Below are 23,578 nucleotides of genomic sequence, written 5' to 3'. Positions count from 1 at the left end.
ACTAACACAATATTTTCTTTTCTAACTGTTTTAGGTGAAAATAAAGAGGATGAATCTAAAAGGAAGAACAGTAGTGGTGATCTGACTCAGCAAGAATGCCAAATATCACTTGAGAAGTAAGTAGTAACATTACTTTTAACAGTGTTAAATTTATAGTGAATTCAATGAAGAATCTTAATTCCATAACTGTGTTCTGTGTTTAAGTCTGCTGCTTCATGTCACTTACATTTTTACTTTGGTTTTTCTCTCTCTCTCTCACTTTTTGTCCAGTGCTAGACACATTGAAGATTAGTCCAGACTATATGAACTATAGGAAACTTACTTCATGATTAAAATTACTTCTTTGGTTGGATGTGAGTGAGGGAAAGGTTACACAATGGCATGTCACCTGCTTCTAGGTTGTGATCTTCCATGCTCTCTTTAAGGAAAGCAAGAATTCTTTTTCCTATTTTGCTTTCCTATCATCATTCTCATTTATTGTGGTGAGGAGAGGGGAGGAATGGACGTACCCCATGCTATCATAAACACATGCCTACTCTAAATGCACTGCTGGACATTAAAACTGCAAAAACAGGAAGAATTGCAAATAACAAAATTTTACTTATTGTGTATATACAGTGTAGTGGGGAGAACACAATTAAATTGTTGGATGATGTAGAGGCATACAGGTTCCAAAATTTAATACACAGAGCTGCCAGCTGTGGCAGCAATAGTGGCCCTAATCTGACTGAGCATCAAGTTGAATAGTAGATAGGGGCATGTAATTCCATGTTGTTCCAACTTTGTGTTCATCAAACATAATGGCTGGGAGTGGTGGCTTAACAGCCTCTCAGCAACCCACAACTAGATGTTTTCAGTGGGTGAGAGATCTGGAGGACCAGGCAATAGTCGAATACAATTTGTAATGATGGTGGTCACAACAGCACATTCTTACATTATCTTGTTCAAAGGTAACATCTCAGAGACCTCGCAGATAAGGTACAGCTGCTGGCCTTAAAATGGTAGAAATATGATGACTGGTGCCCAAATTACCAGCTTTGTGAACCGGATGTGATCATGTTGTTAACTCAATGGCATCCCATACCATTGCACTAGGTGGTGGACCTGTATGAGCATAACAATATAAATCACACATGGATATGTCCATTATGATGCTGCACGCAGGCTCTGGGACTTCTCTAAAAAGACAACATGGTGGTGCTCAGATGTCTGGTGATGTCACTGAGCTCACCATTGCATACATACCTACCTCTGCTGCAAATATCTCTGCCCCCTAATAGCCTGTAGTGATCCACACCCCACTGCACTGCCTATGTGGATACTTGTCTTGATGTAAATAAGCCTATTCCCTGACTCATACATGATAATGCTGTATGATGCTGCACAATCAAGCACACAATATATATGTCTTCTCAGACATTAATCAAACAATGGAAAATCCAGGATGGAATGTAACAATATTAGAGAAGGAAAGTTGTTACCATATAGCAGAGATGCTGAGTCGCAGATAGGCACAACAAAAAGATACTCACAATTATAGTTTTTGGCCATTAAGGCCTTTGCCAACAATAGACACACACACACACACACACACACACACACACACACACACACACACACACACACAAATGCAACTCGCAAACACGACTGCAGTCTCAGGCAACTAAAACTACACTGCGAGCAGCAGCACCAGTGCAAGATGGGAGTGGCGACTGGGTGAGGTAAGGAGGAGGCTGGGGTGGGGAGGAGAAGTGATAGCGGGGATGGCAGACACAGTGAAGTGCAGCAGTTTAGACGGTGGGCTGGGAAGAGGTGTGGAGGGGGTGGGGGGAGTGGTAGAAGAGGAGACAAATAAAAAGAAACAAAAAGACTGGGTGTGGTGGTGAAATGATAACTGTGTAGTCCTGCAATGGGAATAGGGAGGGGGCTGGATGGGTGAGGACAGTGACCAAAGAAGGTTGAGGTCAGGAGAGTTATGAGAACATAGGACGTATTGCAGGGCAAGTTCACACCTGTGCAATTCAGAAAGGCTGGTGTTGGTGGAAGTATCCATATAGCACAGGCTGTGAAGCAGTCATTGAAATCAAGTGTATCATGTTTGGCAGCATGTTCGGCAACAGGGTGATCCACTTATTTCTTGGCCACAGTTTGTCAGTAGCTATACATGTGGACAGACAGCTTGTTTGTGTCATGCCTACACAGACTGCAGGACAGTGGTTGCAGTGTAGCTTGTAAATCAGACGACTGGTTTCACTGCCTGATTGTATTACATGACTGTCTTTAATGGGATAGGTGATGTTAGTGACCGAATTGGAGTAGGTGGTGGTAGGAGGATGTATGGGACAGGTCTAGCATCTAGGTCTATTACAGGAGTTTGAGCCATGAGGTAAGGGGTTGGGAGCAGGAATTGTATATGGACGGACAAGTATATTGTGTAGGTTTGGTGGATGGTGGAATACAATTGTGGGGAGGATAGTGGGCAGGACATTTCTCATTTCAGGCCATGTCAAGAGGTAATCAAAACCCTGGTAGAGTATGTAATTCAGTTGTTCAAGTGAAAATATCAGCGACAAACTGTGGCCAAGAAAGAAGCAGACCAGCCAGTTGCTGAACACGTTGCCAAACATGATATTCTTCATTTCAATGACTGCTTCACAGCCTGTGCCATATGGATCCTTCCCACCATCACCAGCTTTTCTAAACTGTGGAGGTGGGAACTTTCTCAGGCATTAGCCACATGGTGTTGTTGAAATCCTGCATAGCATGGATGGATTATGTCCCTTTTGAACCTGTTAATTATATTCATTTGACAGTTGTGAAATCCTGATCAATAGAATGATAAACTGCAGTCTTGATAGATCATGACATGGCCTGGTAGATGTTTCTTCCTCTTACACAAGGCATTACACACTGCTGTTGAACCAGCCGATGTTCGAATGTGATTTTTGGACTAAAAACTCACTGCATAATTTTTCTTTATATACAGAATGTAGACAGTGTTACTCCTATCTACTTTGTGTGGTTGTGCTGAAATGCTAATGTATTCCATCTCCAAGCATGCAGTATATTTCATGCCAATTTGACATCTATTGCATGCTACCTTGATGTTGTTGCAATTTTAATGGACAGCAATCTGTTATATACACTAAGTTGACAAAAGTCATTGGATAGTGATACCCACATAAAAGATAGCCAGATAGTTGTAGTATCATTTACAGAAGGTATAAAAGGGCAGTACATTGGCAGAGCTCTCACTTGTACTCAGGTGATGCATGTGATAAGGTTTCTCATGTGACTATGGCCACAGAGCAGGAATTTACAGACTTTGAACATGGTATGGTAGTTGGAGCTAGACATGTGAGACACTCCATTTTGGAAATCATTAAGGAATTCAATATTCTGAGATCCACTGTGTCAAGAGTGTGCCACAAATACCAAATTTCAGGCATTACCTCTCACTCTGGACAATGCAGTGGCCAAAGGCCTTCACTTGATGACTGAGAGCAGTGGCGTTTACATTAGAGTTGTCAGTGTTAAGAGATAAGCAACAGTATGTGAAATAACCACAGAAATCAATATGGGGCATATCCATTAGACCAGTTGGACTATGGCAGCAGACGATTGACAAGAGTGCCTCTGCTAACAGCATATCACCAGCAGTGCCTCTCCTGGGCCTGTGACCATTTCAGTTGGACCATAGATGGCTGGAAAACTCTGACCTGGTCAGACAAGCCCTGATTTCGGTTGCTAAGAGTGGATGGTAGAGTTTGAGTGTGGTGCAGACTCCAAGAAACTGTGAACCCACAAAACTCTGTGCAATCTAGTGGTGGCCTTGTAATGGTGTGAGTTGTATTTATATGGAATGGACTGAGTCCTCTGATCCAACTGAACGGATCATTTACTGGAAACGATTATGTTCAGCTACTATGAGACTATTTGCATCCATTCATGTATGAAGGTCATCCACAAAGTAAGTTCTGTTTGGTTGTATAAAACAAACATGTAAAGATATAGAAAAAATATTTATTGTTCAGAAATCTGCAACTGTTAAACTACTTTTCTACACAGTTTTCAAGATATTTTGTAGGCACTTGTCATAGCGTAGCACAAGCTTTGTATGCCTTCTTCATAGAAGGTTGCCGCCTCTGTATTCAACTATGTGGTAACATGTTCTTTCAGCTCATCATCATCATCATCATTGAAGTGTTGACCACCAAGAACAGATTTTAGGAGTAAGAAGAGATGACAGTTGCTAGGAGCGAGGTCTGGGTTGTAAGGAGGATGATCAAATGCATCCCAGTGAAATTCTCATAAGAGCTGTTTGGTCACATTCGCCGTGTGAGGTCAGGCATTATCGTGGAAAAAAACAACACCTTTTGACGGTAAACCTCGGTGCTTGTTCTGTATTGTGCAGTGCAATTTCTTAATGGTCTCGCAGTAACCATGTGCATTGATTGTTTGGCCTCACGATAAGAAATCAATCAGCAAAACACCCTTTCTGTCCCAAAAAATGGTGCCCACGGCTTTTTGAGGAGCCAAGATTTGCTTAGGTTTAACCTTCATTGGGGATGAAGTGTGCCTCCATTCCGTTGATTGCCGTTTTGTTTCAGGGGTGTTGTACGATACTCAAGTTTCATCCCCTATGACTATCTGAGAAAGAAAACCATAGATTCTTCATTGTAACATGTCAAAAACTGAAGTGCACTGCCCATCCATTGTTTTTTGTGTTGCTCAGTAAGAATTATGGGTACCCAATGTGAGCAAAGTTTTCGAAATTTCAGTTTTTCAGTAACTATTTCGTGAATCAGTCATCATGAGATTTGCAGAACTTCCATAGCAAGTGCACTAAGTGTTAACTTATGGTTGTGCTTAATCTTCTCTTCAATTGTGTGAACCAGTTAATCAATAACGACAGACGGGTGTCCACTTCATTCTTCATCATGCACTTGATCATGTCCTTCATTGAACAGTCTTGATGCATCTTCTAACCATTGAATCTCTCATAGCACTTTGTCTGTAAACCTTGCAGGTTTGCCAATGAATTTCCTTTGGTTTAACTTTCTTTCCATTTAGAAAACGAATCGCAGATCTGATTTTACACATTGCGGCAATTTCAATTACTGCTGACATTCTAAAGAAGCACTGCAGAGCACATGTCGGCAGCAGCAATCTGAAAATGGCGTACAGGTCTCCTTCTTGACTCAGAGTAACTGTTTGTGCATGCTTGGAACTGTGATCATAGTGCTACCATCAATATAAATAGAAATGGAACTAACTATCTGGATAACCCTCGTATTTCATGTTCCCAAATGATGGAATTTTTAGGATTACAATGCACCATGTCACCAGGTCATATCACACTAGTGTAACATTATCATTGCTCATATGTTGACAATTATTCGTGATTGGTTTGAAGAACATTATGGAACAATTTGAGCAAATGATGTTGTTTGTTGTTGTGGTCTTCAGTCCTGAGACTGGTTTGATGCAGCTCTCCATGCTACTCTATCCTGTGCAAGCTTCTTCATCTCCCAGTACCTACTGCAACCTACATCCTTCTGAATCTGCTTAGTGTATTCATCTCTTGGTCTCCCTCTATGATTTTTACTCTCCACACTGCCCTCCAATGCTAAATTGGTGATCCCTTGACACCTCAGAACATGTCCTACCAACCAATCCCTTCTTCTGGTCAAGTTGTGTCACAAACTTCTCTTCTCCCCAATCCTATTCTATACTTCCTCATTAGTTACGTGACATACCCATCTAATTTTCAACACTCTTCTGTAGCACCACATTTGCAAAACTTTTTTTCTCTTCTTGTCCAAACTATTTATCGTCCATGTTTCACTTCCATACATGGCTACATTCCATACAAATACTTTCAGAAATGACTTCCTGACACTTAAATCTATACTCGATGTTAACAAATTTCTCTTCTTCAGAAACACTTTCCTTGCCATTGCCAGTTTACATTTTATATCTTCTCTACTTCGACCATCATCACTTATTTTGCTCCCCAAATAGCAAAACTCCTTTACTATTTTAAGTGTCTCATTTCCTAATCTAATTCCCTCACAATCACCTGAATTAATTCGACTACATTCCATTATCCTTGTTTTGCTTTTGTTGATGTTCATCTTATATCCTCCTTTCAAGACACTGTCCATTCCATTCAACTGCTCTTCCAAGTCCTTTGCTGTCTCTGACAGAATTACAATGTCATCGGTGAACCTCAAAGTTTTTATTTCTTCTCCATGGATTTTAATACCTACTCCAAATTTTTCTTTTGTTTCCTTTGCTGCTTGCTCAATATACAGATTGAATAACATCGGGGAGAGGCTACAACCCTGTCTTACTCCCTTCCCAACCACTGCTTCCCTTTAATGCCCCTCGACTCTTATAACTGCCATCTGGTTTCTGTACAAATTGTAAATAGCCTTTCGCTCCCTGTATTTTACCCATGCCACCTTTAGAATTTGAAAGAGAGTATTCCAGTCAACATTGTCAAAAGCTTTCTCTAAGTCTACAAATGCTAGAAATGTGGGTTTGCCTTCCCTTAATCTTTCTTCTAAGATAAGTCGTAAGGTCAGTATCGCCTCACATGTTCCAGTGTTTCTACAGAATCAAAACTGATCTTCCCCGAGGTCGGCTTCTACTGGTTTTTCCATTCATCTGTAAAGAATTCGTGTTAGTATTTTGCAGCTGTGGCTTATTAAACTGATTGTTCGGTAATTTTCACATCTGTCAACACCTGCTTTCTTTGGGATTGTAATTATTATATTCTTCTTGAAGTCTGGGGGTATTTCACCTGTTTCATACATCTTGCTCACCAGATGGTAGGGTTTTGTCAGGACTGGCTCTCCCAAGGCCGTCAGTAGTTCCAATGGAATGTTGTCTACTCCAGGGGCCTTGTTTCAACTCAGGTCTTTCAGTGCTCTGTCAAACTCTTCATGCAATATCATATCTTCCATTTCATCTTCATCTACATCCTCTTCCATTTTCATAATATTGTCCTCAAGTACATCGCCCTTGTATAGACCCTCTATATACTCCTTCCACCTTTCTGCTTTTCCTTCTTTGCTTAGAACTGGGTTTCCATCTGAGCTCTTGATGTTCATACAAGTGGTTCTCTTTTCTCCAAAGGTCTCTTTAATTTTCCTGTAGGCAGTATCTATCGTACCCCTAGTGAGATAGGCCTCTACATCCTTACCTTTGTCCTCTAGCCATCCCTGATTAGCCATTTTGCACTTCCTGTCGATCTCATTTTTGAGACGTTTGTATTAGTTTTTGCCTGCTTTATTTACTGCATTTTTATATTTTCTCCTTTTGTCAATTAAATTCAATATTTCTTCTGGTACCCAAGGATTTCTACTAACCCTCGTCTTTTTACCTACTTGATCCTCTGCTGCCTTCACTACTTCATCCCTCAAAGCTACCCATTCTTCTTCTACTGTATTTCTTTCCCCCATTCCTGTCAATTGTTCCCTTATGCTCTCCCTGAAACTCTGTACAACCTCTGGTTCTTTCAGTTTATCCAGGTCCCATCTCCTTAATTTCCCACCTTTTTGCAGTTTCTTCAGTTTTAATCTACAGTTCATAACCAACAGATTGTGGTCAGAGTCCACATCTTCCCCTGGAAATGTCTTACAATTTAAAACCTGGTTCCTAAATCTCTCTCTTACCATTATATAATCTATCTGATACCTTTTAGTATCTCCAGGGTTCTTCCATGTATACAATCTTCTTTCATGATTCGTGAACCAGGTGTTAGCTATGATTAAGTTACGCTCTGTGCAAAATTCTACCAGATGGCTTCCTCTTTCATTTCTTAGCCCCAATCCATATTCACCTACTATGTTTCCTTCTCACCCTTTTCCTACACTCGAATTCCAGTCACCCATGACTATTAAATTTTCATCTCCCTTCACTATCTGAATAATTTCTTTTATCTCATCATGCCTTTCTTCAATTACTTCGTCATCATCAAATGATGTGGCCACCCTTATTGTCCATCATCAATCCAAGTGAACATTTATGGGACATAATCAAGCGGCCAACTCATGCACAAAGTCCAGCATCAGCAACACTTTTGCATTTATGGATGGCTATAGAGGCAGCTTGACTCAGTATGTCTGTAGGGTGCTCTACTGACTTGTTGAGTCCTTGCCATACTGAGTTGCTGCAACTACACCAGGCAAAAAGGAAGTCTGGCATGATATTTGTTGGTATACTATGACTTCTGTCACCTCAGTGTACAAGGGGTTCACAGTGACTCTATGCCACAAGGAATGCAAAGTGGGGAACTTAAGCAGATTACAGCAATAGAAAATAAATGAGGGTCACTGACATATTAAACACAATGCTGACAATGAAACTGACAAGTCTGTTATCTAAAAACAGTTAGATATCGAAGTAATATTACAGTTACATCAACAGATGTCATAAACCACAATGTCAGTTCACACTATGTGTGACATCATCATTGTACATATGGTGACAGAGAGGCTTAATTGATCTTCTTAAAGTTTTATTGTATGCAGATTAGAATTCCATTTAAATATCTACTGGCCTGTACCTCTATGTAAGTTACTTGTAGATACCTACAGAGGATATCATTAAAACGTCAGACTAGGTTGCACTCTGTTAGTGGAGAACATACTTTATTTTATCATTCTGTTGATCAGTCATTCACTTTCAGATATTGTGTGTATGACAGAAACATTAAGTGGGAACAGGGGCCTTCTTTACTTCATACTGATTTTTCTGCACAACACTACACAACTCTTACAAATTGGACAAATCAGTCAGTTCATGGAGCTTCTGAAAGAAGGTTCTCTCATTCAGTTGTCTCATTGATGGTAATTTCATTGTTATTTTAATCTTTGTATACCTGTTACACTTTTGTATGTGCTCTGCAATAATGTGTCAAAATCTTTATTGACACAGACTTGATTATCAGCAGGTCACAAGAGTACAAGAAGGAAGCTATCTGTTCACTAGCTTCTTATGTAAAGAGTGCAGCACTTAAATTACAGCAAGAAAAGTCTCAGCTTAGGAGGGTACATTATGAACTTCAAAATATCGAGGAAATTTGTAAACAGGTGTGTACAATATTCATAGTCTCTTTGTCAGTAAGTTAATTCCATGGTCGAATGAATTGTATAAATTTTATGTAATTTAATAAGCTCATGGCGACAGCAGGAATGCTGTTTTCCAATTTTTTCAGATAGCTCCTCAAGATTCCTCATTGTTGTCACTCATATCACTTGAACAATGCAAGCATCTTTATTACTGAAGTAGTTTGAAACATGAGTACACTGTCTGTGTATTATTATTTTCTTTCCATACTGAAACCATAACATTTTAGGCAGATAATAACTTTATCAGCTCTCATGATGAAACGGTATTGTAGTGCTGTAGCAATCCTTTGTTTTGTGTGTTTAATGAAAAAAATAGTGTAAGATATTCAGATCCTTAATGGGAATGAATGTCAACATCTCTTCAGAGAAAGAATAAATTTTTATTGCCCATCATTATCAATTTTAACTCAGTAGATATACAAAGTTGAAAATTCAGGACTAATTACCTATTTACTATCACTACAGGATGGAACTGAATGAATTCATTCTGCTTTCCATTGTCCTGTAATTTCAGACAGTGATTGATTTCTGCACTTCTTGCATCAATCCAGAGTGAATGGATAATACTAATATAAAAAACAAAATATACATGCATCAAAAAATGTTTTACATCACCCCAGTTCCCAGGACTCCTGAAGAGAGATATTGACTGTGGATATTTTATCACAGGCACAGTCCCTTTGACTGTTCACAGATGTCACTAAACCTGCCCAAAGATGTAAACAAGCATACATGAGCAGCACCAATTAGACAGAGGGGTCCGACAGCCTATCAGTTCCAGTCGTTTCACCAGGAAGTAGGTACACAGCTCATGTTGTCTATAGTTCAGCCATGTCTAGACAGTCAATACCATGGTTTGGTCACGTATACATTGTTACTTTGTGCCAGGAAGCTCTCAACAAGGGAAGTGTCCAGTGTCTCGAAGTGAGCCAAAGCGATTTTGTGCAGACATGGAGGAGATACAGTGATAAAGGAACTGTCGATGATAGGCCTCACTCAGGCCACCCAAGGGGTACTACCGCAGTGGATGACCGCTATCTACTGGTTATGGCTCAGATTAACCATGACAGCAACACCACCTTGTAGAAAAATGCTTTTTGTGTAGCCACAGGATGTTGTGTTATGACTCAATCTGTGCTACCTCGGTCCTGATGTCCATGGCAAGGTCCATCTTTGCAACCATCACACCATGCAGCATGGTACAGATGGGCCCAACAACATGCTGAATGGACCACTCAGGATTGGCATCACATTGTCTTCATCGAAGAGTGTCACATATGACTTCAACTAGACAATCATTGGAGATGTTTTCGGAGGCAACCCGGTCAGGCTGAATGCCTTAGACACACTGTCCAGGGAGTGCAGCAAGGTGGAGGTTCCCTGCTGTTTTGGGGTGGCATTATGTGGGGCTGACATATGCCGCTGGTGATTATGAAAGGCACTGTAACTGAAGTATGATACATGAATGCCATCCTCCAGCAAATAGGGTAACCATATTGGCAGCATATTGGCGAGGTATTCATCTTCAGGGATGACAATTCGCACCCCCATTGTGCACATCTTGTGAATGACTTCCTTCAGGATAATGACATCACTCAATTAAAGCAGTCAGCATGTTCTCCAGACATGAACCCTTTCAAACATGCATGGGATAGATTGGAAAGGGCTATTTATGAACAACATGACCCACCAACCACTCTGACGGATCTACGTCGAATCGCCTTTGAGGAGTGGGACAATCTGGACCAACAGTGCCTTGATGAACTTGTGGATAGTATGCCACAACGAATACAGGCATGCATCAATGCAAGAGGAAGTGCTACAGGATATTAGAGGCACAAGTGTGTACAGCAATATGGACCAGCACCTCTGAAGGTCTCAGTGTATGGTGGTACAACATGCAATGTGTGGTTTTCATGAACAATAAAAGGGTGCAGAAATGATGTTTATGTTGATCTCTATTCCAATTTTCTGTACAGGTTCAAACTCTTGGAACTGAGATGATGCAAAACTTTTTTTGATGTATGTATATTGTGCATATCCTTAAATTTGAGATTGTTAAAAAACTTTAAAATTTACATTTGTGCTTAACTGTCATTAACCTGCTCACCTGTACACCTCATTTTATTATTCATTCTATGATTGTGTTCTCTAGATGGTGAAAAAAAATGGTGGTTTCTCTAAGATATTTTCTGAGTATTTTGGTAGAAGGGGCACATGGCAACCAATGAGTCATTATAGACTAATAACGTAATTGTTGAATGGCAATTCTGAGCAGCATAGTCAAAACTAAAAAGATGAGTATTCATTCTCAATAAGTCACTTCTCCTTTCTGAATTTATAAAAGCAACAATAAAGTAATATCCATCAAAGTCTTCACACAACATTATTTAGCACATCACACTGGAATTGGTGCACCCCTTGGTAGGTTGCAAAGGGTCAGCAGATAAGAACACATTTATATCTTTCCAGCTTTCCTGCTCTTCACACTGCAATTACAACACATTTTTCTTCTCTAACAATGCACCATAGTTAATAGATAGAACAAATGGGATTATTTGTGAAATTTTTGTGAAAATATCATCTCAAATGATTACATTGTAAAACATTTATTCCCATCAAGTGTCCAATCAGGGTTTGAAGATTATGAGGATACTTCAGTGCCCAAAATTTTGAGACTGTTTCTCTAGTCTTTATACTTTTGTCTATCTGAATCTGAATCTACTGATCCAAAAACAACTGTATATCATATGCTAAACAAAAAATGGTTCAGTTGGCTCTAAGCACTATTTGACTTAGCATCTGAGGTCATCAGTCACTTAGACTTAGAACTACTTAAACCTAACTAACCTAAGGACATCGCACACATCCATGCCCAAGGCAGGATTCGAACCTGTGACCAGAGTATGCTAAACATTCCCTTGCTATTTCCAGTAGTGAGACTGGCTAGCACCATTGCCTTCAGGTGTGGCTTTCTGGTAACTGCAAAATGTCCTTCATATATTGGATGGAATATTTCTATTACTTTCTCATTTTCGATACTATTCCTGTGACTTTAAACAAGAACTAAGTCTCCCACTTTGCACTACACAGAGGTCCCATGTTTCCATGTTTCTTTCTGTTTCTCTCCCTCCCCAACTAAATAATCTTTAATATTTGTTGTCTTATTTCTGTTCCAAGTTCCTCTAGATGTCAGTCTATGTATTTTGGTAGTGGGTGTCCTTCATTCTATCATCCTACTACCTGCATAGGGGCCAATTTTGTAACTGATTGGTGCAATTCACTTAGCAGCCTCTCACAGTCTTCAGTCATTTCTACCCACCTACTACCTGCATAGGGGCCAATTTCGTAACTGAATGGCGCAATTCACTTGGTAACCTCTCACAGTCTTCAGTCATTTGTATCCACCTAGAATGCTTATTTGGGCAACAGGTTTTACAGAGGTTACTTAGTTCACACCTGATTCCAACAACTGGGTTTGCTTGTGGGTGGTACCTGGAAAACAATACTGATATTATGAGATATAAACTAGAATGAATACTTGAAGTAATTACTTTCACTTTCTAATATGTGTCCCACTTCTTACTATTTTCCTTACTGTTTGAAATATTTCTTAAAGTAATAATATTTTTGCATATGCTGTACACACTTCTCTGCAGCAAAATGAGCACTTCAGTACTATTTGTAAGTATGTAAAATAAACATCTGTTTGTCCTTGATTTATTGATCCATTTCATCTACAGTTGCACAATGTCTAAGAGGTATTTGGATTTGTATATTAATATTATGTTATTCTTTTGGAAAAGAACTCATTGTATAATTTCTGATGTTCATTTTTCCTAGCATGATTTGTTGTTGTTGTTATGTATAGACTTTGAATGAATCATCTTCACATTGGAGACAAGATAAATGGTTGGTTGGTTGGTTGGGGAAGGAGACCAGACAGCGTGGTCATCGGTCCAAGATAAATGATTCAAAACATTTGATGTATTTCCTGAATTTATTAATTTTTGGGAAAAAAACCCAGCAAAGGGTCCTCTTAACTTTACATCCTGTTCAGCTGGTAACCCTAATAAGAAATGAGATAATATATCTGGTACCACATTGTCTTAAACTTTCACATAAACAACAGAAAAATTCTTGTAATAAGAGCCAACTGAGTAAGTCTGCTGTGTGATTATATACTAAACAATAGAAATAATTATCCACTGTGATTGATCTATACTAACATTTTACATATTTACAGCTAATATGTATTTAAATTTCTCAAAAGTGGCTGGGGACTGCTAAAGGCTTATGGAGTGAATGCTGTTAGAAGCAATGAGGAGGTGAGGAAGACAGCTGGAATGAAACACACCTTTTACACAAAATCAGCAAATGCATAATACATAATAATAATGAGGTTTGAGAGCGCAAAAACAGCCCTAATAAATTTGAAAGTGAAATGGAAGGAAAATGCCCCATAGGAAGACCCATAAGCCTGTTGGCTGGGCATTATCAAGGAAGATTCACTACCAAATCAAGTACAATGGATTATGTTCTCTGTAACAGGTTATACATGGACAGAAAAAAGTGAAAGGTGCTTGTAAACAGTATCCAGGATATTGCAATGATAATGAATATGGTGATAAAATGACTATACTATTCTATATCAGTTATTTCACAGTTTTTTATGATGAGGTAACAGGCAGCTTCCATTGCTAATGGGGCAATGTCCTGTGGTATTGTTGTTATCTATGGCTTGAAAAATCTGACAACACAGACCACAGTGAGAAGCATTTGGTGATAAATTAAATGAGTAGCAGAAGTCTGTATGGAAGAGTAAGGGAGTATTCGCAAAACTTTTTCATCTTCAAATGTTGTTCTCCATTACAAAGTCCACTTACACTCTGTCCCTGCCGCATCCCCCCTACTCCCCTTAAGTGTTAGCTGGTGGGAGTATGCTTAACACTGATTTCACTAAGTACTTCCTGGAAACGCTTATCATACCTAAGTAATGTTTTAATTATTTTTACATGTTGTTTCTGGTCATAAGTTGATCACATCTAATCAATATGGAGTATTAACAATCTGCCCTAAACATTTTAGTTCTTCCAGACTCTGATTTATAATAGTTTTGTAATGATTGCTTGAGAATGCAAAATGAGTTAATAACTGATCTAGTGTGTCACAATGCTTTCTTCCTGTATTTTAGGCATTACTACTATACCATCTAAATAGATTAATCCTAGCATTATCAAGGTAATTTTTGTTACATGTGATACTAATTTTGGGGGTGGGGGCACAGAGGCCCAGAAAGAAAGTGCCAATTTAATTTGTATAGTGCAAGTTTATCTACCTCTGATGCCACTGGGAACAATTAGAACTCCATAGACATTACTTTTGTGTACCGGATAGCAAAAAATAAAATTATAATAGGAACAAAATCAGCAAATCATTAAATTCACTTTGTATAATTTTTTCCAGTAACATTCATAATCGTGTTCTCTTACAAATAACTAATTAATTTCAGTCCACTACATGAATTAAATAGATTTTACTGTCTCATTGTGAAACACATTTTTCACACAACGCTTTCTTCTTGCTGTGTTTTCCACAGCCATGTTAGCAGCACTGAGAACAGGTAACAGTTGATTTTCCAATCATGTTGTACTTGATCTTTTTAGATGTGGCTTTTTGGCAGGACAGGTGGCACCATCCATGTGTTTCTGGCTCTGCTGTTGATGGTGAAGGTTCCAGAGTGTAGCTAGGCTTCTGTTGAGTGATGCTTTCCATTATCATTATTACTGGCTTTTGAAGCCCATACAAATTTTTGGTCCATTTATCTACATGAGACCTTGTTAGTTCAAGACCTAAAATAATGAGATAATCTCTTCCATGATTTAGCAAATTCTTTGTACAATTTGGAAAATTGAGATGGGAAATGAAATATTCATTTATTGCTACTATATCAATGAGTATGTAGAAGAGGGATATAAGCCATCTTCTTGTTCCCCTCTTCACACTGTAATGTCTTGCCATCTGGTCTATGATGTCCATCCACACCTCCCTTTGTAGAATTATATGAAAGATTTATGCTAGTCTTTTTATGAATCTTTATTAATCAACCTTCTGTACGATAACTTGAAAACATCAACAACAGTCAGTTTAGTTTCTCAAGGACTATAGTTGACGCAAGAGTAACTGGTGGCCTCTTTGTCTGAGGGTCAGTATATATGCAAAGATTGATGAGCATACATTATAGCCAGTTGTAGTCTTCAGCTCTTCAACTGTTCATCCACAGATTGTGTACAAGTGTGAGGAGATAATCATTCCATAGAGTGTCAAGCTCCACTGAAATGTAGTACTGATCTGTGGCAACATTGCAGCCTGATTTCTCAATGGGTTTTATTACTCTTTACACTATCCATTGGTCCATTTAGATGCTGTGCATTTCCAGACTTTCCTCTACAGACACTCATGCTGATGACATATCTAGTCTCAGAATCAGACAGAATTCTAATTAGAATTCTGTATTTTCCAGATTTTTCTTTTAGAAATGCCTTGAATGGGCAGTGATCATGGAACAAAGACAACAGCTCATCCACTGAGGTGTGTAGTCTGGGAATGAAATGCAATGAAAATGGAAGAATTTGAGCTTCCAAAAATTTCCCTCATGGGATCAAACTCTTTAGACTGGCAATGAATTTCTCTTGTGTTCTTATCATCAAATCTCAGTATTTTAGTCAGTTCGAAAAATTAGGTCTGACTCATTGGTCCATAGTACACCTGTCAGCCTTGTCAGTATTTGAACCCATGATTAGTAAGAGTGTTACATAACAAAATAACTCATATTTGAGTATAGTTTTATTAGATTCATAACATGGGGTGTAAAAAAGAGCAATATAGTCTCTTCTGAAGACTCAGTTTTTCCTTGTTGTCTTAGCTCCATTCTTTCCCACACTATGTTTCGAACAGAATGCAGATATTCTCGGAATGGCTTCATAACATACTCATGTCCATTTCTGGCAATTAATTTATCATTGCTTGTATTATCAGCAGCTGGTGGGTTGGACTGTCCTCATTCTCAGACAGGAATCAGTTCCAGTTCTTCCTTATTATCATCCATGTCACGTTTATCTAAATCTGGTTCATTCAGAATTTCTTCAACTACTCTTTCAATAGAAGTACACATTGTCTATTCATGTTACTTATTAATTAACAGCAGAAACAATGAAAATAAAAAGGGTCTACTTCAAAAAAATATGTTGGAGGACAACAATGCAAAAGTTTGTTTCGTTTTAAATATTTAAAATCAAAGTCCTTCAGTAACTTCTATAATAACTCAATTGTTAATGCATTAATGAACAATTAGCTTTGATTTCAGGTTCATATATCAAAGGACATCGATAAAACAGATCAATATTGTGTCATTTTGGGCCTACAAAGACACCCCTTCCCCCCACCCCTTCCCCCCGCACCATTGCAACCACTCGTACCCCAAGCACTGAGCATGTCACGGGGCCAACAAGGCCTGAACTCTGGACCAGAAGATATAGATACCACTAGCATGCACCTGACACTTCATTCCATGAGCATCGCGTGATAACAGGGGATGTTCACGAAAATATTGTGGATCTTCAACAGTTGGATCCAGCAATGCACCTGAGAACCTTGGAAGCATAATTCGTATTACTTGAATATACAGTGTTAATCAATTTATAAATTTGACACATAGATTACATAATTTTTGTTGAGCTATAATAAATAATTTTATTGTTATAGCTTGTTATTGTACCTTACCATATACCTCTTCAACATTTTTTTATTTCTATGAACATAACATGACCTGTCTTTTGCATAGTGTATAATGTAAGATTCTGGGACCAAAATAAACAAATACATTGTTTCCTCAGTAGAGAAGCCTTTCTAAAAACATAAACTGACTGTTGTTAAGAGGTTATTCCCAGGAAGATGTTTCAATACTCTGCTGTAAAATATTTTCTAAAAGATTTTTGACTACACACAAAAAGGAATGAGATGTGTCTATAATTAGATATAAGTTGCTTATCTTCACTTTTATAAATGGTTATCAGTATCCCATATTTCTGTCTTCCAGGAAATACAGATTGACTGTTTATAAAGGTAACTCAAAGGGGCACTACCAAGTCAGAAAAAGATTTTAATACACTAATTGAAATACCATCACAATTAGAAGAATTGCTGGTTTTCAATGACTTAATTGTTTTTGTGACCTCTCATACTGTTGATTTTGTAAAACCAAAGTCGTGTGTGTGTGTGTGTGTGTGTGTGTGTGTGTGCGTGCGTGTGCGTGTACACGTGCGCGCGTGCATTAATGTGTGCACATGTGCATTTGGAACACGCCACTGAATTTAGTGGCTTATGATTTGAATTGAATATTATCTGCCTCAGTGCTACTGTCATCAGGGACTTGAATATAATTCTTCTTACTGATATATTTGTTTCATGCCTATTAATATTCCAGATTGACCTTCCCTTGGATTTTGAGTTTGTGAATTTATTGTGCACAGTACATGGTTTTTGTCTTTTTGATGAGATGCTGAAGAATTTTGCAATATCAACTGTAGTCAGTTTTTAACCCCTGATTATAGTTATTTCTCTACATTAAATAGGAAATTCTATCTTACGTACTTTCATCTCAGATGTTAGCCATACATTGTCACAGCTGCCTCTTAATTGTTCCTGACTCATTGTAAAGAAAAACTTTTTAAACACGCTCTTCATAAATGCACATTGTAACATATACCATATTACAGAGCAAAAATATGTTGTTTAATTAAAGCTTCAGTTTCATACTGTTTCTCTACTGTTGCATTCTTGAATAGAACATAGGAAAAATGAATGCTTCTGAGTTCCTTATTTTATTATGATGATCATTTCTCACTGCGTAGGTGAGTATCAAGAAAATATTTTGGCATTTGGATGAGAAAGTATGCAATTGTAATTTCACGAAAGGATCTCACCACAGTGAAAAACACCTTTGTTTTAATGATTGGCTCCCCAACTACTTTATCATATCTGTGACACTCTTCCCCTATTCTGTGATAGTACAAAATGAGCTGCCTTTCTTTGAACTATTTTGGTGTCCTCCTTGAATCTTATCTAATAAGGAGCCCACACCATACAGCTGTACTCCAGAAAAGAACAAACAAGCATAGTGTAGGCATTCAAGTAGATTTGTTACATCTCCTAAGTGTACTGCCATAAAATGCAGCCTTTGATTTTCCTAGCCCACAACATTTTCTATGTGATGATTCCAATTTAAGTTGCTTGTAATTGCAATCTCTTGGTATTTATTTGAATCAACAACCTTTAAATTTAGTGTGGTTTATTATGCAGCCAAAATGTAACAGATTTTTTGGTACTCATGTGGAAGACAACAGACTTTATTGTAGGGGGTCAATTGACACTTTCTGCACTATGTAGCTATCTTGTCCAACTCATTTTGTAATTTTTTTATCTTCTGGTGCTTTATTAGACAGTAGATGGCAAACTACATAAGAGGGTTACTTAAATTGTCTCCAAAATCATATTTATTAAGAGCAGCAGAGGGTTATTAAGAACAGCAGAGGGCCTATAGTGTTTCCTTGGGTAACCCCAGATATTACTTCATTTTCATTAGATGACTTCTTGTCAATTACTATAAACTGTGACCTTTTCACACTCACTTCCCTGTAGTGTGGAGCATCCATAATGTCTTCATCTACCTGGCAACTGGCTCGTGCGTGGGTTGGATGTTATGACAGCATCAAATCTGCCAGCTGTGGTATAGAGGCAGCCACAGGCTGTGACTTGGTACTGATCAGCATCATGGAATTGTGATCTGGTGCAGCTCTGCATGCGTTTAGTGAAACAAGTTATGTGAATGAGGTGAGAATGTCTTTCTCAGAGGCATACGCATTGGCGATTCTGTGTAATGCACCACAAACAAGGTAATCTGTGGTCCCTTGTATTGCACACTTGTTGACTGTGTTTAGTAATCATGTGTTGTGCAGGTCAACTGCTAGCACAAAGTGTGCAAGGAAGTGAGCACCCAAAATAAGTTCATTGACATCAGCAACTATAAATGACCAATTGAAAGATGAACACTTTATGGCTGTAAGTGTTGATCGTGGAGTTGTTACCCACTTTCAACCATGACTGAACATTCTATTCATTTTGTGGTGTATAGCTGGCAGGCAATGTGCTCATGTTAAAGCCAGTGTCTGTCAAGAATGTTGTGCCTGTCTGCTTTGTAAAGGTTTTCTGATGCAGTGGAATATGTGTTTAGAAATGTCTGTTGAGGATACTGTGTAGATACTGCACTGCTGCCATGGATGCACTGGCTGTTTGAGTAACCATTGTGAAGTACACTGTGCGGGAGGTTGGATGAAATGTTTGTGATACAAGCATACTCCATTGGTGTTGTTCCACTGACATTGTCATTTCCATGATGATGACTCCTGCTTGAACTGGTCCTGAGTTCCACTATAGGTACTCTGTAGCTGCTGCTTCATGCACATCTATGCTACCAGGGCCTCACTGTACTTCACAAGGTTCAGATTTCCAAAGAAATTCTCAGCAGACATCAAATCACAATGGTTGTACAGTCAAACAGCTGTTTTTGCATTTCACACAGTGAGGAATCAACCTGTTTTTCAGATTTTTGTAAGCTATGTCTGGTGTGAGTGCACAAACTGCTTGTCACCAAAGTAAATTTCTTGTGGTCATTAATTACTTTTCTTGTCAAAATATGTCCCCTCTCCCTCCTCCCATTACTATGAACGAGGTTTGCAGTTGGGTGGGTATAAATTGCAAAAGCCGAATTACAGGCACAGTGTGGATGAACTGCTGGATCTAGCGGATAAATAGCGTATCGCTTTGAACTGTGGAAATGGCTTTACTAAAGAACTTGTTGTTATATATAGTTTCAGACCAATCTGAAGTGGTAGATTGTTTAAGTCTGGCTTAACTTCCTCTTCTGTGTCAAACAAAAATCTTTACTGTGCTGTGAAGTGTGTGTGTTGCAGAATTAATGATGTGTTAACTGTACTGCATATAGTTCATGTCCAGAATTGCCAAGGGAGCAAGCTCCAAAATCTGTATATCATCACATAGTTCATTAATCTTGTGAATGATGGTTTGGAATAACCTGTTGCATTTGTTTGCTGAATCTGTGTGTATTTCTGCAATTTGTTGAAAATGGCATTTTTGCAAGGGCTCAAATTTCTTAGGTTCACCAATTACATGGCCTCTTGGTTTGTCCACATAAATTATGGCACATAGCTTATGAGCAAACAGAATTAACTTTTATTTTAGAACATCAAATTACAAGAGCATTCAGTAAAGGCAGATAACTGAAAGCATAGACCTAACAAATTATGGAAAGGATAAAAACGTATATCAGGGTGGTCACTGTAAGGACCGCTAACTCATGTCACATGAGCACAAAAATATATCACTGCCACACTTCATAAGCCTGCAGATTGATTAGAGGCATGTGTGAGAAGTGGCGTCAAAAGCCTTTTGCAAGTCTAATAATATGGAATCATCTGTTGAAGGTGTAATGGAAAAGTTAATGTGAATGTGTCTCTTGCATAATATTTTGGAACTGTAATATCAACACTGGCAGAATAACAGTAATTCCATTAATGGATATGGATGGAAGAATTGTGTATAAAATACAGTTTAATTATTTCAGACATAAATTCTTTATAAAGATATTACTTGTGTTCGATTGTGTTAGTAATACATTTGTACTTCCTCAGCTGGTCCAGTTCATTGTCGAAGACAGAGGGGCTCATTGGAGAGATTATGAGGCATTATTCTTGCTATTCATGGTAATGGTTAAACCACTGTTCCACCGAGTTTTGCAATATGAAGAATGCTCAGTTATGATCAAAGCAATTAAAAAATTGAAAGAATATATCGATGAAATAATGCTGCATGCCAAGCGCATTATAGGATTTTTTTCAAAGGGAGAACATGAAACATTGGAATTTTTTATGAAGACTAGCAAGGTAAATGGTACAATTTTTATCTGTGTCATAATTATTTTATTACAATCATTTTTAATATTTTATTCTGCAATGTCTTTTCAGCATGAGGTTCCTACCTACCTTGTGACTGCAACTGGTACTGTTACCATCCTTATTTATCATCATGTAAATAACTTACATTTCTGTTTTTATTTATTTTTCCCACTTTCATTAAATTATGAAAATGAACATTTAATTTACGATTCTTAGTTACATAAAAGTATATCTTAAAGCTTCCTGGCATATTAAATTAAGTACTAGACTAGTATTCAAACCAGGGTTCTTTACTCTTTGTGAGCAATGGTTCAACTGACTAAGCTACCCAAGCACGGTTCATGACTCACCACCAGTACCTCACTTCTACTTTCCAAATTTCATGGACATTCTACTACATACCTTCTGGGACTAGCACTCCTAGAAGAAAGGATATAGCAGAGAACTGGATTAGCTGCAGCCTGGAGGGTCGTTTATAGAATGAATTTTCACTCTGCAGTGTAGTGTGCACTGATATGAAGAAAATTTCAGGTAGATTAAAACTCTTTTAATCTGTTAGGAAAATCCACATCAGCATAAATTCTGCTGTAGAGTGAAAACTCATTCTGAAAACTATATCCTGATTAAAGTATGAAAACTGTTGGTGTGGTGGAAATAAAAATATTAGGCTGTGAAACAATTTTTTGTCATGGAAAATACACACATTAACTGATATTGAACTATAAGGAATCAAATAGTGCTTCCAATATATTGAGGAATCTGAGATGCAGTTTACATGTGCCAAGTTAAGTGTTTCCCTGTGGGGTGTGCTAGGTTACACTTGCTACAGACATGCATGCATATGTTTTGTTTTATGCAGGCCAATCACCTATCTACAAATATTTTTATACTTTACCTATATGTGTTTAAATATCATTCTTGTAACCAATTGAAACATAAGGAATTTGTGCTTGAGTTTCAAGCAGCTAGTTTTTGTGACATTTTCTGTTTTCAAAATGTATTAGGTGACTACAAATGATAGCTACACACATAATTCTTGAAGTTTTCCCAATACACAGAATACTCTGCCATCTTTTGGGCATACATCCTGCTGTATTTTATAAGTTTGAAATCAATAAAAAATTAATTTATGAGCCCCTATTAAGTGACACATCAAATGCTACTTTGGGATTTCATTAATAACAAATGATGAATGAAACTGGCTGCAGTCATTCCAGGAGCCTGGCCCCAGAGTTCACTTATGCTATATAAATATTACTATTACAAACCATTCTTACATACCACAATATTTATTTTGTAAACAACATGATCAAAAGTGTCTCAGTAACAACAGGCATTGGCCATGTTTTCTAACTATTAGCAACCTACTTTTGGATGGGATTCATTTACCTTAACATCAACCCACTCTGAACTGCCTTTTGTAATCTCTCTAAAATCTGTTTACAGTCATGTCTCTCCCCACCAGTTTAAGGAATGTGAGGTCACAAGAACAAAGTACTTTGTAGTAGTATTAAACTACCTAAAGGCTATTACTATTTTAATTTATGTCAGTTTTAACTCTAAAGTGTTTTTACATTGTGTATTAAATTAGTTGGAATGTATGTTAATCCAGTAGCAACTATATTTGATTGCATTACTCTTCCACAGCTTGGTCTGACATATTAGAAAAACAAAATAAGTGGAATTTTTACAAATTTTAAAACAACTGTGAATTTATGTGTGAATATCTCATCTTAAGGGAATTTTTGTGCTTATTTAAAACTGATATTTGATTTTGCATGTCTACAACATTTCTGAAGTTATGGAGAATGTAATATTATGATTAATTTTTAACAATAATGGAAATTCCTTTGTGGAGCAGTATGTAAAATAAGGGAAAGGCAACCACTCACATATAGTGGATCAATGCATGGAGCACAACCAAGACACATAACTGGAGACAGCATTCACAGTAGCTTTTGAGAACTAATCTTTTCTAACAAAATATACACATTCACAAATACAGCCACACAGACATCCAAATGCACGCCCCCAAGACCTCAGCAAGGCTGCTTATTGATATTTGATTATTGAAAGCAGCTGCCTGAGGCCTGAACTGATGAAGGTGGGGAGTGGTAGCGAAGGATGGAAGGAGGAGGTAGCGTTAAAGAGGCAAGTCGTTGGACAGATGACTCCACGATCATGCAACAAGATGAAAAGGAGAATGAAGTAGGGAAGAGAGGGGATGAGGGGCTAGAGAGGAAGAGAGAAAGAGAGAGAACACCTGCATGAGGCATGGGGGGGGGGGGGGGGGGGGGGAGGAAGAGTGGCAGGGGAGAAGGCAGTCTATGATCAGTACAGAAAAGGAGTAGTGTAGGTAGAAGAGAGAAGGTGGAAGGTTAGGTGAAGCAGTGGGCACAGGTTATC

General features: G+C 38.2%; 1 protein-coding gene across 1 annotated transcript in view; it reads left to right on the top strand.

Moving 5' to 3' along the window:
* LOC126354452 (uncharacterized) overlaps positions 1-23,578 on the top strand; it is a 205,587-nt gene that overhangs the window by 15,272 nt on the left and 166,737 nt on the right. Inside the window, exons 3-5 of the mRNA XM_050004146.1 lie at positions 35-116; positions 8,960-9,101; positions 20,909-21,160. Coding sequence (XP_049860103.1) covers positions 20,978-21,160 — 183 coding nt within the window. The 5' untranslated portion in view covers positions 35-116; positions 8,960-9,101; positions 20,909-20,977. The remainder of the gene's footprint in view (positions 1-34; positions 117-8,959; positions 9,102-20,908; positions 21,161-23,578) is intronic.

Source organism: Schistocerca gregaria, chromosome 3, assembly GCF_023897955.1.
Source record: "Schistocerca gregaria isolate iqSchGreg1 chromosome 3, iqSchGreg1.2, whole genome shotgun sequence".
Lineage (NCBI taxonomy): Eukaryota > Metazoa > Arthropoda > Insecta > Orthoptera > Acrididae > Schistocerca > Schistocerca gregaria.
This window is presented reverse-complemented; position numbering and strand designations above follow the sequence as displayed.